The sequence below is a fragment of the Adiantum capillus-veneris genome, chromosome 19 (assembly GCF_014529385.1).
Source record: "Adiantum capillus-veneris isolate H3 chromosome 19, ASM1452938v2, whole genome shotgun sequence".
Classification (NCBI taxonomy): Eukaryota; Viridiplantae; Streptophyta; class Polypodiopsida; order Polypodiales; family Pteridaceae; genus Adiantum; species Adiantum capillus-veneris.
The window spans coordinates 124,389,190-124,406,316 of record NC_140949.1 but is presented as its reverse complement, the minus strand read 5'-3'; the positions used below and the strand labels follow the sequence as shown (position 1 = coordinate 124,406,316).

The 17,127-nt window shown below is 48.4% G+C and overlaps 1 protein-coding gene across 1 annotated transcript in view; it reads right to left on the bottom strand.

The window, feature by feature from the left end:
- LOC147434800 (uncharacterized) overlaps nucleotides 1-17,127 on the bottom strand; it is a 64,967-nt gene that overhangs the window by 41,307 nt on the left and 6,533 nt on the right. The window contains exons 3-6 of the mRNA XM_086491215.1: nucleotides 15,454-15,490; nucleotides 15,227-15,368; nucleotides 14,965-15,147; nucleotides 14,766-14,867 (exon numbers count right to left, since the gene is read on the bottom strand). Coding sequence (XP_086347341.1) covers nucleotides 14,766-14,867; nucleotides 14,965-15,147; nucleotides 15,227-15,368; nucleotides 15,454-15,490 — 464 coding nt within the window. The remainder of the gene's footprint in view (nucleotides 1-14,765; nucleotides 14,868-14,964; nucleotides 15,148-15,226; nucleotides 15,369-15,453; nucleotides 15,491-17,127) is intronic.

The window sequence follows — 17,127 nt, the reverse complement described above, 5'->3', positions numbered from 1 at the left end:
TAGCTAGCAATCACATCTAGGTCCAATCGGGACCTCATCGATGTCCGATTGACTAACCCCTATTGCAACCATGTCTATTCGAGATCAATCAGACCAAAATGCTACAGTCATTTCGGCTATCAGTTCCTGCACTCACAAGAAGTCAAGAACAAATCAATATCATTATCAGGAATTCCATTTCATAAAGTCATCCAACAAAATACTGTCAGCTCTCAGTACCCCTGAAGCTCAAAGAGACATCAGTGACTTTAGTATCAAAATCAAGGCATCTGTTGACAAGGGAGCGGAGTGACTTCCCTCTTGTGCATCCCACTGCACCAGATCTCCGGCCAAGCTGAATTCTGGGTTCCGTTTGGAGAAGACTATGCTAAACCAAAACATCGAGGTAAAGTTTCACAATCCGAGGAGTATCTGCTAGGTCCTCCTCCTCCATCCACTTCGCATCAAATGCAGGAAAGTTCTTGAACTTAACCAAGAACACGCCTTCGGACTTTACCTTTCTTCGTATCGTTATGTGCCAAAATCTGTTCAGGAACAAGGACTTCCTCGTTTTCTTCCACTTCGGGTTGCTCATCAGGCTCCCCATCATCAGGCACATCACCCTTAACAGGGTTCAAGAGACTCACATGCAATGCATTATGAATCCTCCAAGTATCTGGCAGTTTCAATCGGAAGGAGACATCATTTATCTTGTCAGTGATCTGGAAAGGTCTGTAGTATCGCATACTAAGCTTTGGAAAAAGCCTCTCCTTTCCCTTTTTCTTTCGTAGGCGTGCCTTCTCAAAACGTAAGAGCACCCAATCATCCTCCTTCAATTTCAAGTCGCAACGATGGAGATCCGCTACCTTTTTCTATCGTTCTTGAGACTCCTGCAAAGTCTCGCGAACCTTGGCAAAAGCCCTATCCAAATCTCGTGAATATTCATCCGCTTCAAATTTCTAATCTTTCGTGCTCAGGAAGGATGGAACCTTCGCAGCACTTTCAACAATCTCACATGGCATCTTCCCCGTCGAAGAGTGTATCGTGTTATTGTAGGCAAATTCCACCAAAGGTAAGTTCTTTTCCCATTGAGTCTTCTGATCCGAGATACAAGACTTCAATAAATCTAAAATCACTGAATTGGCAACCTCAAATTGCCCGTCAGTCTCCAACTGGAACGATGACGAGAACTGCAACTGCGTGCCAATGTTCTCCCAAATTGCCTTCCAAAACAAACTCATAAATCTGGGGTCTCTGTCGGAGAGAATCATCTCCGACGTGCCATGCAATCGGAAAATCATCGTGATCATTCTGTGTTCTCGGGAGATCAAAAAAATGAAATCCATTTCAATATTTTCCTAGGGGCGGGTGGGTATGGGTAAAGGCTAGAACAATCTCCGTGCCTTATGCCTGTCAAAGTTGACCTTCTGGCATACCAAGCAACTGCGCACAAACTCTTCCACATCCTTCTTGAGTCTCCGCCAAAAGAAATATCTCTCTACCCCTTTCATGGAGGTAGCAATGCCACGGTGACCCGTAAAAGGTGGACAGTGGCATTCAGTCATAACCTTTTCCCTCAACGGCTGTGTAACGCACAACATAGTCTTTTTCATCAAGTAGCCTTCCCGAAGGGAGTATCCAGCTACTGTCTCCCCATCTCGTATCTGTGTGAAAATATCTGCAAAATTTGTATCTGTGGCACAATGATTGACCATATCCTTGAAGCTCCTATGATGTATCGCGGAAATAGCCAGAACCGACGGTTTCCGAGACAAAGCATCTGCCACCACATTCTTTTGTCCCTGCACATGGACAATCTCGAAGTGGAACTATGACAAGATGTTCACCCACGGCATCTGCTTTTCCGAAAGCTGCTTCTGTGACAAGAAGTAGCGCAAACTCTTATGGTCTGTAAAGACAATAAAATCCGCTCACAGTAGGTAATGCCGCCACTGAGTAAGAGCATGGATAACCGCCAAAAGCTCTTTCTCATAGATCTGTGCTGTCATCTCCGGCCTAGAGAACAAACGGCTCTCGTAAGCTATGACATGGCCTTCTTGCATCAAGACCGCACCCAGACTACGACCACAAGCATCACAATACACTTCAAATGACTTCTGCAAGTCCGGCAAAGTCAAAACAGGTCCCGTAGTTAAATTCTCTTTCAATGTCCGAAAGGCAGTCACCTCTATGGGTCCCCACGAAAAACGTACTCCTTTCTGTGTCAAGGTATGCAAAGGGGAAGCAACCTCTGCAAACTTTCGTATGAACCGCCTGTAGTACGAACACAGTCCCAAGAAGCTTCTAACTTCATGGACATTCCTCAAATCGGGCCAATCACGGATAGTCTCTATCTTGGCCGAGTCCATTTGCACTCTTGCTTGCAGACACAATGTGTCCCAAAAAGTGAATCTCTGGTAGGAAAAATTCACTTTTCTTTGCATTAATCACTAGCGTGTGATCTCGTAATGCCTGAAAGACTTGACGCAGATGATCTCTGTGTTCTGCCTCATTCTTGGAGAAAACAATGATGTCGTCAAAGAAAGTGCCAACAAATAGCCTGTACTCTCGAAAAATCTTGTCCATCAACCGGTTAAATGTCGCAAGAGCATTGGTTAAGCCAAAAGGCATCACCAAAAGCTCAAATAACCCAAAAGTCGTTCGAAAAGCTTTCTTGTAGACATCTCCTAGCCCTATCCTGTTCTGATGATATCCACTCTTCAAGTCAATCCTGCTAAAGCACGAGGATCCCTGTAACCTGTCAAGTATATCATCGATCCTAGGAATCGGAAATATGTTCTTGATGGTGATTTTGTTGAGAGCGCTATAATCGATGCACATTCTCCAAGATCCGTCTTTCTTCAAAACCAACAACATTGGAGAGCAATACGGTGAAGTACTAGGCTGGACAAGACCCTTTTCCAAGAGGTCTTTCACTTGGTTCATAATCTTTTCATTCTGTACTCGGCTCACACGATAAGGTGGCCGATTCGGTGGCGTGCTTCCAGATATCAGATCAATGGTATGATCTTCAGGCCCTCTCAGAAGCGATCGGCATGAGCGTGGAGAAAAAATCTTAGCGTTCTTTTCTTCAGGTCAAAACATATTCAACCTTTATCCATCGTTCAGTTCTCCCAAAAGAATGAGTAAGAAAACTGAAGTTCATCAAGTACAATCTCTAAGCCCTTCATTTATCAAAGTCGCTTTCTCGGCCCGGTAGTCAACCACGGCGTAGTTCTTGTGGTACCAAGGGATCCCGAGTAGAACGTCACTCGCGTGCCCTGAACACCCCTGTCATTGCAAACGAAGTTTGCCAATGCTCGGTGTAATGGCAACATCCCATCCGGGTGCCAGTCGAACTACCTCCGCCTGTGGCGTCAGTCTATCGGGCGTAATTCCAAATCGAGCCGCCAATTCCAAGTGAAAAGAAGTTGGCCTTGGCTCCTTCAAAAGAGCTTCCTGATCCTTCACTTTGCCCTAAAAGCGGCAAAGTTTGTACTTTCATTCATTAGATTCGGTGCAGGTCCCACGCCATGTGGTAACAGTTCTGCTTTTCTATCTACCTTTTTTGCCACATTCCTCAGCTGCTCTCGAACTCTGAGGCCTGTTGTCGTCTTTATCATTCTGTTCTTTCTGTGCCTTATTAGGGCACTTCGCGGAGATATGTCCATGTTCCCCGCATCCAAAGCACTTCCCCTCTCTGATGAAGCGAGCTCTCTCCTCAGGAGTAAACTTGGGTCGTGCATCCTTCTTCTCTGGGTTGCTCTTTTTCTTTCTACTTTCATTCCCAGAAGTCTGTTCGGCTCGTTGTGTCATGGCCTCATCTGTGGGGTAGGTCAGACTGCCAGAGTGAATGGCAAAGCCCCGCTTCGCATGACTCATCAACTCCTGAATAGAAGTTGACTTCTATTCCAAGCAGTGATCTCGGATCTCTATAGGTAGACCCAAGGTAAACCGCTCAATCTGTTCTCTAAACGAGATCTTCTTGAATGAAGAGGCGGGTAGAAAAGAGCTCCAGAATCTTTCACAGTAAGTATTTACTGTATCGCTCTTGGTCATCCGAAGATGGTTCCAAGCAGCTCGTATATCTCGTTCAAACTCTTGCGTCAACCAAGAAGAAATAAAAAGCCTCTTAAATTTCAGCCATGTAACTGGTGCAGTCTTGTTTAAAAGAAGCGTGGACCACCAAGTACAAGCATTCCCCTTAAGGTAAGAGGCAGCTCTCTGAATCTTGGAGGCTCTGAAGAGCGTCCTCTCGCGAAATCGATGTCAAACTGCTGTATAAAAGACAAAGCCTTCGAAGCATCTGAGTATCCTGAAAAGTATCAAACTTGATCGAGTGGCCACCTTCCTTAAACTCTCGGACTTTCTTGCTTTCATCTTCGAGAAAGTCATACTGGTTGGCTTTGTAAAAATTCTTGTTGTTCGCATAAAAGTTTCCATGATCAGAATCTGAGCTGTCTGTAGACAAGTCCTCAGTAGAACTGTCAGTCTCTGGGCGAGATGTAGCCTTCTTCTTGCCCTTTCAGAAGCTTTGTTTCTTGCTTCGCTTTTTACCTTTTCTGTCTTCTTCGCTCGAATCTGAAGAGCTAGAAGAACTGTCAGAAGAAGAAGAAGAAGAAGAACTGGGTACTCCTTCAAATCGAACACGCTTCTTCTGTTTCTTTGCCTTGTCAAAAGTCAACTGACGACCCAAATAACCTAGAAAGTCAGTGCTTTTCTTCTGCTTTTTGCCGTGCTTTTTGGCTTTCTTTTGCGCGTCAAAAAGCTGAGCAATCCGTGTATCAACCACGTTCTCCAGTTCCTTCTCCGTATATTTCTTGGAGGCAGAAGGTTTCTTGAGAGCGGGTTTCGGGAGTGGTGTTGTGGTTCTCTGCCACTCCATCTGTACCTCTTCCAAAGAGGTCTGGTTCATATATTTTGCCATCTTTGGGTCCTTGGAAAAATTGAGCATCATCTTTGTTGCATCGCCAATCAATTGACGACGCTCCATCTCTCTTTGCTCCGCCTGAGTAGGCCGAGGCGGGCCATACTCTCTGTCTGAATCTTCGTTGTGATCCCAACCCGCATCTCCAGATGCAGAGGGAGTCGACTGATCATTGCCTGAAGCCATAGGTACCGCGGAAAAAAAATTCGAGGATCGGATTTCCCGTAGAAGAGAAATCGGCCGTGCTCTGATACCACTGTAACAGACTTGGACACTCCAAGTCAAGAATCAATCGCGACAGCACCAAATAACCACTTCAAAACAATTCACAAATCACAATAGATTTGCACTGGCCCAGCGGAGTTCCGTGCCTAGAGATATTGGCCCCAAAGACTGGCGCCCCTTTCGGCATTTCTTTTTATATTAATCAATCATCAAAGTACAAAAGAGCGGTTAGGGTTTCACTCTCAGACTCTGCGTCCAGATGCTCTGAGAAGTGAGGCCCTCACCACTAATTTAAAGATTACAAGGGATGCCCAAAGGCAGAGCCCCAAAAGCTTTTAAAATAAAAAGCATCAGTTCTATCTCGCTCTTAGAGAGTCTTTTTCTCTTTTTTTATAAAAAAAAGAAAAATTCACGTTGCTCATCATTTTTCCAAAAAAAAAAAATTCAGCCTCCGCGATTTCCGGAAATTAGGGTTTCTGACAGAAATTAGGGTTTGCAGGAATTTTAGGGTTTCTGGCAGAAATTAGGGTTTCTGTTGTCCGGCACGTCATCACTCTGTGACACCCACAACTCGGATCCTCTGAAAACAGCACTCTGCCACCTGTGGGGCCTCTACTGAAACTCAAAGTAACCGACCCTCACCTTGTAGCTCGAAAAACAGGGAGGGTACAGTCTCTGAGCAAGCCCGAACTGCGATGAGAGCCTCTAGCCAATCTCTAGAGTTGCTGGGTCAAGATCTATGACACAGGTCCTCCCACAGATGCCCACAACTCGGATCCTCTGAAAACAGCACTCTGCCACCTGTGGGGCCTCTACTGAAACTCGGAGTAACCAACCCTCACCTTGTAGGTAGCTCGAAAAACAGGGAGGGTACAGTCTCTGAGCAAGCCCGAACTGCGATGAGAACCTCCAGTCGCGTGAAGGCCCTGATCCATCTGGGAGCTGCTGACTCGAGAGGAGCGAGCCACTCAGCTGGTATTGCCTCTGAGATGTCCTGACACATGCTCTGCACCCGTCTCATGCCCTGTAACTGGATGCCTTGCAGCTCCTCTAACAAGCCTGAGAACTATAGCCCACCTAAAGTGCATGTTGGACCCTCTACCATGGGACCCCAGGAAACATGAGGCCTACTACCAACCAAGTGGCCTCTCTGAGTGCTAACCATGGGGTTCCAAACAAGGGGCTGTCTCAGGCGCTCCTCCGTGCAAGTAGGCTAACGCTGCTCGAGGCCTCTCCGCAGCTGCTCCCAGGATCGGAGCAGACTCATAGCGAGGCAGTCCTCCACTCTCCTGCTCAAGCCAACTCTGCGCATCTCTATCAGAATCCATCTGGTCGAAGGTTGCGAGGGGCCTCCAACCTGAGGCACTTTATCACTAAGCCGTTGAAGTAAGAACTACTTCCAGGGCTCCTCTCCTGGAAAAAGTCCTCCAACGATAAACTTCCCTAGAAGGGCTCTGCTCTAATGTGCTGGTTCTATGATCCCCAACCCTCCCTGAGAACAAGGAAGAATGATGACCTGCCCTGCCACTTTGGCCCGAGCTATCTGAGTGTCACGCCCTGACCAAAGGAAGTTCCTGATCAGCCACTCGACCCGACTAATGCAAGAACTCGAAAAGATCCAACAAGAAGTGATGTACCACATAGTAGCCAACAAAACCTGGTTGGCCACTACAACTCTGCCTGCCAGAGAAAGTCGTACGGAGCTCCAATGCAACAACTTCCTCCTGATGGACAGGAGGAGGGGAGCAATCTGCTGCTCGAGAGACAAGTCCAAGCCAACCTGACAGCCCAAGTATCGAACTGCAGTCCCTGGGGGAATCCATGTGAAACCCGCACCTGGCATCCAATTCGGCATAGGAGCACTACCAACCGAGAAAGCCACTATCTTTCTCCAGTTGATCAGTGGGCCTATTGCACAGCAAAAGGTCTCAAGAGCCTGCTCACACCTGTGAAGGTTGGCCTCCTGGCTATCCAAGTATAAGGCTGAGTCATCTGCAAACTCAGCATCCAATAGCTCATCTCCCCGAATAGGGAGCGCTAAGCCACGTAAACCAACCTGCTGTGAAACCAAAAATCTGCTCATCGCCTCAGCATAGACAAGAAGAGGAAGAGGGCAAGAGGACAGCCATGTCTGACCGATCGTGTGAGCATGAAACGATCACCTCTACCTCTTGACAAAAGTATCTGACTGTGTGCCTGCCTGTACAGAGCTGACACACCTCTAATCCAAGCATCCGAGAAGCCCATCCTGCGTAGAGTGCCCTCCAAAAAGTCCCAGTCAACTCTATCGTAGGCCTTCTCAACGAGAAGAAGTATCACCAGATCCTCACCACAAAGCCACGCGAGGGCAGAAGCCTCCCAAAAAGTAAAGATTTTGTCAAGGATACTACGCTCCTTGACAAAACCTGTCTGTGTCCCATGTATAATGCTCTCAAGGAGTGGCTGAATCCTTAAAACTCAGAGCCTTGGCAAGAATTTTGTAGGATGAGTTGAGGACGGTGATGGGTCGCCACTGTCGAATCTCATCCAAGGAGCCACCCTCCTTGGGAATGAGGTAGATCAGGCCCTCACTCATGCTGTCAGGCATCTCTCCTATGTGCAAGATGTGTTGAAAAGCGCTGCAGAGATCTGAGCCAAGCAAGTCCCAGTACTACAAGAAAAAACTGGGAGTCAAACCATCCTCACCTGGACAGCTACCACGGGGCAGTGCTCTAAGAGCCACGTGTAGCTCCTCTAGCTGAAGAGGCAGCTCAAGCCTTTGGAGCATCTCCTCAGTCACAAGACAAGGCATCTGTGCCCACACCTGCTCTCAACATGCATCGTGACGCTCTGACTGAGGCTCTGCAGACAATAGATCACGATAAAAGTCAGTAGCAACTGCACGCATGTCCTCTGGCTCTGAAGCAATTGACCCGTCGGGCCTCCTCAACTGACTAACCTTGGCATGCGTATGCCGGGGCCCCACTGCCTCAAAGAAAGTGCCTGTCACTTTGTCACCCACCTTGGTCCACTGAGATGCATGTCAATGGAAAGCAAACTCATGGCGCCTCTCCTCCATGCTGACAAGCTCCTGGCGAGCCTACTGCAACTGCTCCTCCAACCAAGGACCGTCTAGATGCTTCTCCTACATCCTCTGCAAGGAAGCAACGCCCCGCCAGAGACACTGCTCCTCCTCTCTCGCTGCAGCCAGGCGAGCCAAGGACTCCTGAAGAAAGAGTCGACTAAGCTGAGCAAGTCCTGAGGCCACTCTGTCAGAAGGAGAATCCTACATGTCTAAGCTCTCTGTCCAAAGAGCCAAAACTCGCTCTCTGAGTGCAGAGTCCAACAAGACCCTCTCATGATGCGTAGCATCGTGCTCCCCCCCCCCCCCCCCCCCCCCCCCCCCCCTCTGCCTATCTGTCATTGTGAGGATCACTGGTGCATGGTCCGAAAAGGAAGTCCCGGCCAGAATGCCAACTGTCCCACCCAAGTCACAGAAGTGGTCACTAGTGTAGAAGCGATCTATCCGAGATAAATTCACTCCAACCACTCTACGATCCGAACGAGAGAAGGCCAGGCTGTCTGGGAGCCTCACAAAGCTAGAATGCTGCCACACATCTGAAACCCGCAGAGTCATACAAAACCTCGCCCAACTGCCAACTCAACTCCATGCACACTAGTATGGCTACCTCCAATCCTGTCAGAGGGGTCCTCCAACAAGTTGAAGTCACCCCCAATGCACCATTGCTTTGCCTACGGCAGAGACTGAACAATCTGAGACCAAAACTCTGCACGTGCACTCGCCACATTGGGCGCATAGATGTTTAGGAAACCCACAAGGCAACCCTGAACCTGCATAGTGATCCACTGAGCCCTGCCTGGCACAATAATCCCTCTGCCCACAATGGCCTGCTGCAAAGAATCCGCAATAGTCATACATACCACGCCTTGGATGTCTCCAGGTCCAAATGCAGCTGACCAAAAAGTCTCATATCTTCCACACAAAAGCTGACCACAACGTCTAATGCGGCTCTCCCAGATGATGCTCCTGTAGCATAAGAAGGTCAATCTCTCCTCCCACAAGGCATCGCTGAAGCTCCTAACGCAGTCGGCCCCTCTGACGCTGAAACTGGGCCCACCTAATCCCTACACGTTCCATGAGACGATCCTCATGGGGAGCGAGAAAGAACTGATGTTGCCGCAACAGCTAACCGTGCTATCTTTGAGGCAAGCTTGAATGGGGAGTAATCCACATCCGAGCGTCCTCCAGATAGGCATGACTGCACAGAGTGTCTGGCCCAAGCCCAAGTAGAACGAGCCGTGCGCAAAGCAACCTCCTCTGTCCAGGAGTCCTCATGTATGTGTACATAACATGGCGGGCTCTGCATGTCAGCAAAGAAGTGAACCACAATGTGTCTACATCCTGCTGCGTCTGGAGGTGTCACAGAAAACTTGGCCAACGGCCACAGAGTCCGAAGCAAGTCTGTAACCCCTAGGTCTCCCATGTGGTGAGAGAACTCTAGGGCTTGTGTCTACAGCCACTCCAACAATGAGTCTAGAGACCACTCAGCCTGGCTCCCGCCGCATAGGAGAAAAGAGAAGCCAACCGCTACGTCCAAGGCCTCTATCCCCCTAGCTGCAAGGAACAGAATATGAACTCTGAAGCAGTCTGCCTCAAGGTCTGGTGAGGGGTCGCCGAGAAACCGTGTAAAGTCGTAGGCAAAGAAATCCCAACAACGACGAATGTCGAAGCTCGTCAGACCACGAGGAACTGCTGCAAAGGGGGACGTCTGCACTAGAAGAGGGGGTCGCAAGAAAGGTTGTCCCTCTCTCACCAAGACTAGTGGCAAAAGCGCTGCCAAGAGATCTCCTAGCAGCCGAGGAGTGCCCTGCCCCCTGGGGCGGCTGCGGGGCTTGAGCGGGAGGAGATGAGGGAACAGGGGGGCACGAGGGAGAAGGGGAAGAGGGGGCACGAGGGGGAGCGGTAGAGAGAGGAGGGCGAGATGGAAAGGTAGAGGGAGAAGGTGGAGGGGGCACGGAAAGGGGGGGGGGAGGGGTTGTCGAGGGTGAGGCTGAGGTGGAGGCTAGAGCAGGGACCTCGTCCTACTGAAGAGGGTCGAATCTGTTTCCCGTAGGAACCCATTGCTGTTGGGCAGGAGCCTGGGCCCTGGGGACCACTCTGAGTGCCAGGTTGGCGCGGTGGCCCCCACCGACGTCGACCACGAACCTGCTGTCATCCCTCCTCCGCTTGAGCCCCAGGCTCGGAGGGTGGCTCTGCCTGCATACTCTGTGACTCTCTCTGCTGCTGTTGGGCAGCCCTTGAGGGCTGGGGTTGGGCCTGTGGTGTAGGTTGGGGTCTCCTCCGTGGACAGGCCTTCGCAAGATGGCCCATCTAACGACAAATGAAACACTAATTCAGGAGGCCCGAATACTCCACGCTTTATCGAAACCAACCCCCACTCATCCGAGGAAGTAGGATGACCTTCGGGGGAGTGTGGGTGTCCCTAACCCGAACACATACTAAGGGGATGCCGGCCGCCTTGGCAGCTACCGAGGCTACCGTACGAGGTGTCTCCAGGACAGTCCCAATCTCTGAGCCTATCCTGGACAAAAGTGGCAGGTACTCTCTCCTCAAACCAGGAAAGCAGACAGAGATGGAAAGGTCTGCCTCCTCTACCAGAACATCTCTAGCTGGATTAAACCATGCCTCCATTGTCGAAAGTGGGCACGAACTGCTCGGATGGCCAAGGGGCTCATCACGATGACCTTGGACGCCATCTTGGAAGTCTCGAACTCTATCTGATAGTCGCCGCGTTCGAGGAACTGAACATCCAAGATCTTGCCCACCTCTGCGAGAAGGTGGGCCTGGAGAAGATCACGTAACTCTCCTCTGCTGGGTCTGGTGCCAAGAATTTTGCAGATAACGGAAGTCTCCTGAAGGCGTTCCACCTCTGGGACTAGGCTCGCTAACTCTGTCGATGAGAGAGAGCAAGTCGAATGGTGGGCTCAGCGGGGTCGGGCGAGGGGGCTTCGTGAGAGTCCCTATGAGGTGGAGCATGAGCCTCCATTAGTGTCTGCTGCCGTAAAGAAGGGCGAAAAGACGATGACGAGGGGTGGCCCTCTACTAGCCGAGCACGCCGAGAACGCCTAGAGTATTGACGATTTCAGCCGAGCAAGACCCGGGGGGAGGGGGCGGGGGTAGCGATGCGGAGGGACCGGGAGTGCGAAGCAAGGGAGGGTGGGCGGCGGGCTGAGGCAGGGGCGGGCAGGCGGGTGGGCTGAGGTGCTGCGACGAGGTGGGCTGGGGCGGGTTCGCAGGGCGCTGAAACAGCTGCGCGCTGGGGCAGAACGCAGGCAGGGCAGGGCAGCGCAGCGCGCTGGGGGGAGAGCGATGGCGAGAAGGGGGGGGGGGGGGGGGGGGGGGGGGGGGGGGGGGGGGGGGGGGGGGGGGGGGGTGCGAGGGGGATGAGCGGGGGCAGCAACGAGCTCCGAAAACTATATCATATCAGCATAATCTACGCCTTTTACACTTCAAGAGCCAATACCTCAGTTGCCTGTCTGCCTCAAAGCACCTGGCTCAGAAAAGTTAAAACACGAAGTAGGGTCATTGTGTTAGAGTTTTGGCATCTCAAGTGAACTATACCTAGATGAATCCAGGATAAGCCCAGATTCACCCATAAAGGAAAGTGCAAGGTATAGACCCATGGTAGTCACCCACAAGACAATATAACCATCAGCTCCATCATGCATAGTATTGACTAAATACCACGACATCCCCACTAACGTCGTCAGTGCCCAATAGTGGGTGTAGAACTAGGTACTAACATATGCTCCCAAACACAAGAACACACACACACACACACACGAGCATACATCAACACAAAGTTCAACGTACTGAGTTTCTATCATGACTCCGGAGATCAAGGGCAGACTCAGCCATAATGAAGCCTAGCACTAAAAGAAGCATTAAATCGGAAAAATTAGCACAAAAATGAGGTAGTTGATAGGCATACGCACCACAAAAAATAGAAAGAATTAGCACAATATCAACTGGTCATAACTCGGACGAAAACTTCACAATGTGAAGTCTGCATGTCCGCTATACGACTAAAAGATATACCTAGATGAATCCAGGATAAGCCCAGATTCACCCATAAAGGAAAGTGCAAGGTATAGACCCATGGTAGTCACCCACAGGTAAATATAACCATCAGCTCCATCATGCATAGTATTGACTAAATACCACGACATCCCCACTAACGTCGTCAGTGGCCAATACTGGGTGTAGAACTAGGTACTAACATATGCTCCCAAACACAACACCACACACACACACACACACACGAGCATACATCAACACAAAGTTCAACGTACTGAGTTTCTGTCATGACTCCGGAGATCAAGGGCAGACTCGGCCATAATGAAGCCTAGCACTAAAAGAAGCATTAAATCGAAAAAATTAGCACAAAAATGAGGTAGTTGATAGGGCATACGCACCACAAAAGATAGAAAGAATTAGCACAATATCAACTGGTCGTAACTCGGACGAAAACTTCACAATGTGAAGTCTGCATGTATAGAAGCCAAATCCGGCAATTTTTAGGCGCGTTTTGAGAAGCTCTCACTACAAGGATACGGTCCAACTACCCACAAGGGGCAGCATTTTGAGATGCTAGAGGAAATTTTTGGATTGGCTTGAGGAAACTTTGGAGCCTTTCGGCGTGCAAGAAGGAAAGACCTATTCATTTCCAGAACTTGTACCTCAAGATGGCTCCCCCTTGCTCAACAACCAACGACTCGAAGAACCAAGACCAACACACGGCTATGGAAAGATCGACTACCATCCAGTTAAGTGGCCTATGCTCAACCACAGTTCTCAAGGAAACCGGCAAATTGTTTGGCTAGAGATTGTGAAGCCAAAAGCAAATGCACGAGTTCGCTAGAAGACACCGGCAAAGGCAAGCTTGACAAGGACGGTAGTACCAGTACTCAAATAGCTGCCTCGGTCCCCACGAGGTCCGACCACAGTTGTTATAAATGTGACACGACGCTTTGTTTGGCTCGGGAGTTTGAAGTCAAAGATAAAAGCAGGAACTCACAAAGAGACAAAGACAAAAGCAAGCTGGACAGAGATAATGGTTATAAATATGTGAGAGAGGAGATCGGCATGGCACACGTGGTGGTGACCACAGTGGCCATGGCACCAGATTTCTAGTCAGAGGGTAGGTGCCACCACCTGCTTCAGCCAGAGAGAGGCTTGTGAGTGGCCGAGAGGGGCAAACAGTGCTCTGTATAATCAATTTGGACCCTTGTGTTGGAGTTCAAGTTATCGGTGTTTGGATGTTTGAACCTGTGGGTCAGAGTACAAGGCACATGCATTTGGCACGGAACCAATCGCGCGTATCTAAAACAATATGGATGAGTGCGCCAATCCATTGTTGTTGGGTGGATTATGAACAGGATGTGTTTCAAAGTCCATTGTTTGGAAAGTTTGGACGTGATGTGTTCACGGTTCACGAATGGGGATTCTTGGACGTAGTGTGGTCTACAATTCAATTATCTATAAGGCAACCGATGCTCAAGATGGCATTCTTCTAAGGTAAAAAGTTGAGGGTAGCGTAACCGAGGTGTATCCAATAGTCGGCCGCTTCTAGAGTGTCCATGGTAGCTTCTTCATCGACTTGGTCTCACTATTGATGTCCACTATGAGCTGCAAAGAGGGTGTTAAAGTTTTGGCATCTCAAGTGAACTACCCAATGTGATCCCATTATTTATTTTGGCTTTAGGTATTTATTTTACTTATTTGTTGAGGTCTAGGTAGGGCTATATAAGCACACCTAGCCCCCATTGTATTATTATCAAATCATTGCCAAGGTTGGTTGGTTCAACAATATCTTCCTATCTCTCTCTTTCTCTCTCTCGTGTGTTCTCCCCATTGCTCCGCATCGTGGACTTTGACACCCTGGTCTCTATTAGATGCATGCACTAAGATGAGCCCCACCTCTTACTTGCAGCTTCCTACATTGGGACAATTAGATTTTAGACAGAGACCAAGCACTTGCATACTGTCATAATTGGAATAAAACTAACCAGAAATTATCCCAGATAAAATGAGCTTTGAGATCACACAGCCTCAAAAGTCTCATTTAAGTTTTGAAGAACTAGCTTACAAAGCTGCGTTGCTTGACATCTTCATCACCACCTATTGATGAAAGTGAGGCTTTTCTCTTACCACAGTTCAAATGCTGGACTGAGTCATTGTAACATTTTAGTATCTAACAAGAAATTACAATTGATAAAAACTATCTGTTACATAGTTTAAAACCATAGACGAAAAAAACATGCTTTTCCAGAGTTGTTGCACCTACACCTGTTGGCTTCACTCCACTCAACGTGACTTTTAACAGGCAAAAGCATGAATTTCACTCATAGTCAAAGTCCATGCAGGATTCGCAGTTCCTGCATGCATTTTTCTCTCCCTAAAACAGGCAGCACGACGGAACAGAGGCAAGACTCCCTTGCTTAGAAGCCTCGTCATATTGGCAATACTAGCCTTCCTCGAGAAATGCAGTTCAAAATTAAGTAGAGGACTACACGACCATCATCAACTTCGCTTAACGCTTGCATAAACACAACAATTGCTTCAACATCATACCTGCAAACTCTCTCCATATGGGGGCCGGGTATCAAAGCTTCTCCTCCACAACTTCACTTGTTCGTGTCCAAACTCCTTCACTGCCGCCTCCTTGCTCAATCCCTACATGCCCTACAGCAATAGTCCATAAGAAGGTCATCTTACTCAATATAGTTACAAAAGCAATGTGAGTACCCAAAAGATGTCACGCGTACATTACCTGAAGATCACCATAGCAGCGCTCGTTCAAGGCAGGATCAGCATAAACAGGCACCATTAAGCAAGAAGCATGTTCCAGGGCTTTGGCAGCAGCATCCCTGAGCCGCAATCTATTTGCATCGCCTGCCTTTCCAGTACCATGAAACCCTCCACGTACAATGACAGGCACTCTCTTGTACCTGCTCTGTTGTACAAATCCCAGAAAAAGCTGAAAATGTAATACATTATAGAAAAAAACAAGGATATGAGCACCAGATAGGAACCTGGGTCATGGCTATGAGTGCAGTTTGCTTTGACCGAACCAGTCTACTTGTAAAAATTATGTCGAAATCAATTTCACTAACAGCTTTTCCAGCAGCAAGGGCCTCTGTAATTCCCTTTTCAGTAAGAGGGATGTCTACGTCCCTGAAAGAGAGTTTGATAGACTCTTGAGAAATGAAGGATATGACTGTTCCTACAATTTTAAAGATTCGGTTTATCCCAAACATACCCTGTAAAAAGCTTCATCTCGTTCCACATGCTCTCACCTACAATTTACAATTATCAAGGCTCGACTGATCCACATTAGTTAAACTCAAAGTCATAAATGTAACTATTCCTGAAATTATAATGGTACACAATCAGCTGTGCGACTCCTTCATAGTCATGATAAAAATGCACACAAAAAAAAAAAAACAGAGTGTAGGGGCCTAAATGAAAGCACACCATAAAAACTATGTTAGATGAGTGAAAACAACTGTTTGAGGCTTTTTGAAATTTGTTTGGTCTACAAGTTCCGCTCAGGAGGGGTTTATTATAATGAGGCAAAGCAAACAAAAGTTCTTTCACATGAAGCAGACCATCAACTTCAGTGGCTGATGACTTACGCAAAGCAAAGAGGGAAAAGAAATAGCCATTAACATTTCATCCCACAATATCAAGCATGATAATAATTGGCATTAAAGAATTGTTTCCTTTTTCTACATAAACCTTCACCCCTCACGAGCCACTCCCTACCTCTAGGGCCGTTAAGCCCCTCCCCTGTTCTACATAAACCTTGACCTGCGAGCGAGCATGACATTTGTGTCACCGTAAGCTCTTTCTTGCGCTTGTACCTCTCTTCCTCTCTCGCTACCTCTTATACTCTCTCTATTTCTTTTGCTTACTACCACTTATTAAGTTCTTGGGCATCCTCCCCAAGCGAAACCCTGCTACATACTCCCATATATTGTCCTTATTTAAGCGCCATGGCGTCACACAACGCTTCTCCGCATGAGAATGGCGCCGCTAGCACGCTTCAACCTCCTGACTCCACACATGCACAAGCTTCGTCCCAAGGATGCTCTTCCTCCCATCTCCCGTTACGGATGCATCCCTAGGGGAGGTGCTACAACACCAACTCCAGGAGATGCAACGGAAACTCACGGAGATGATTGCCACGCAGGTCCCGTTTTCACCCGCGGCCATGAGCACCTTGCCTCTTCAGTTCCATCCCGACCCCTTCAAAGGAGAAAAAAAGGAATGTGAAGAAACTGCTATTGACTCATGGCTAGCGAAATGGACAGCCTACTTCGATTTGTATCGTTTCGCTGATGCCCAAAGCATCGTCAAATACAAATCATGCTCCAAGGCAAGGCTTATGCCTGGTGGGCTAGGTTACGACCTAAGCCAACGACTTGGGCAGATTTCCACACGGTCTTTCGCACTCGCTTCAGGCAAGTGGATAATATCGAGTGTTTCAAGAAGCTATTCAAGTTGGAGATGGGCAAGAAGACACAGGATGCTTATTCATAAGAATTCGAGGACTTCGTCCACAAGACGAAAGCCTTGGGAGACCCACAGGTCATATTGCAAATGCTTTATCTGTTTGGATTGTTGGCGGCTTACCAGAATGAGGTATTGCGGAATCTTATTACTTCGCTAGAGGACATCTAAAAGTTCGCCGAGAACTATGAGAACACCTTGGTGGCTTTTGGAGGTGGCCCGACAGACCGGCCACTTCCGCGACGACAAGGCATGTCCTAAGCAAAAGAGGAAGCCGTCTACCTCCGCCCCGACGACTACTTCGGTAAATATCGTTGACAATCGAGGTACTTTGTCTTTTTTTAATTCAAAAATTTTTCATGTAAATGCACGTAGCTGCCCGGGTTGTCGCATTAATAAGGCTGTATTTGGCCCGCACGAT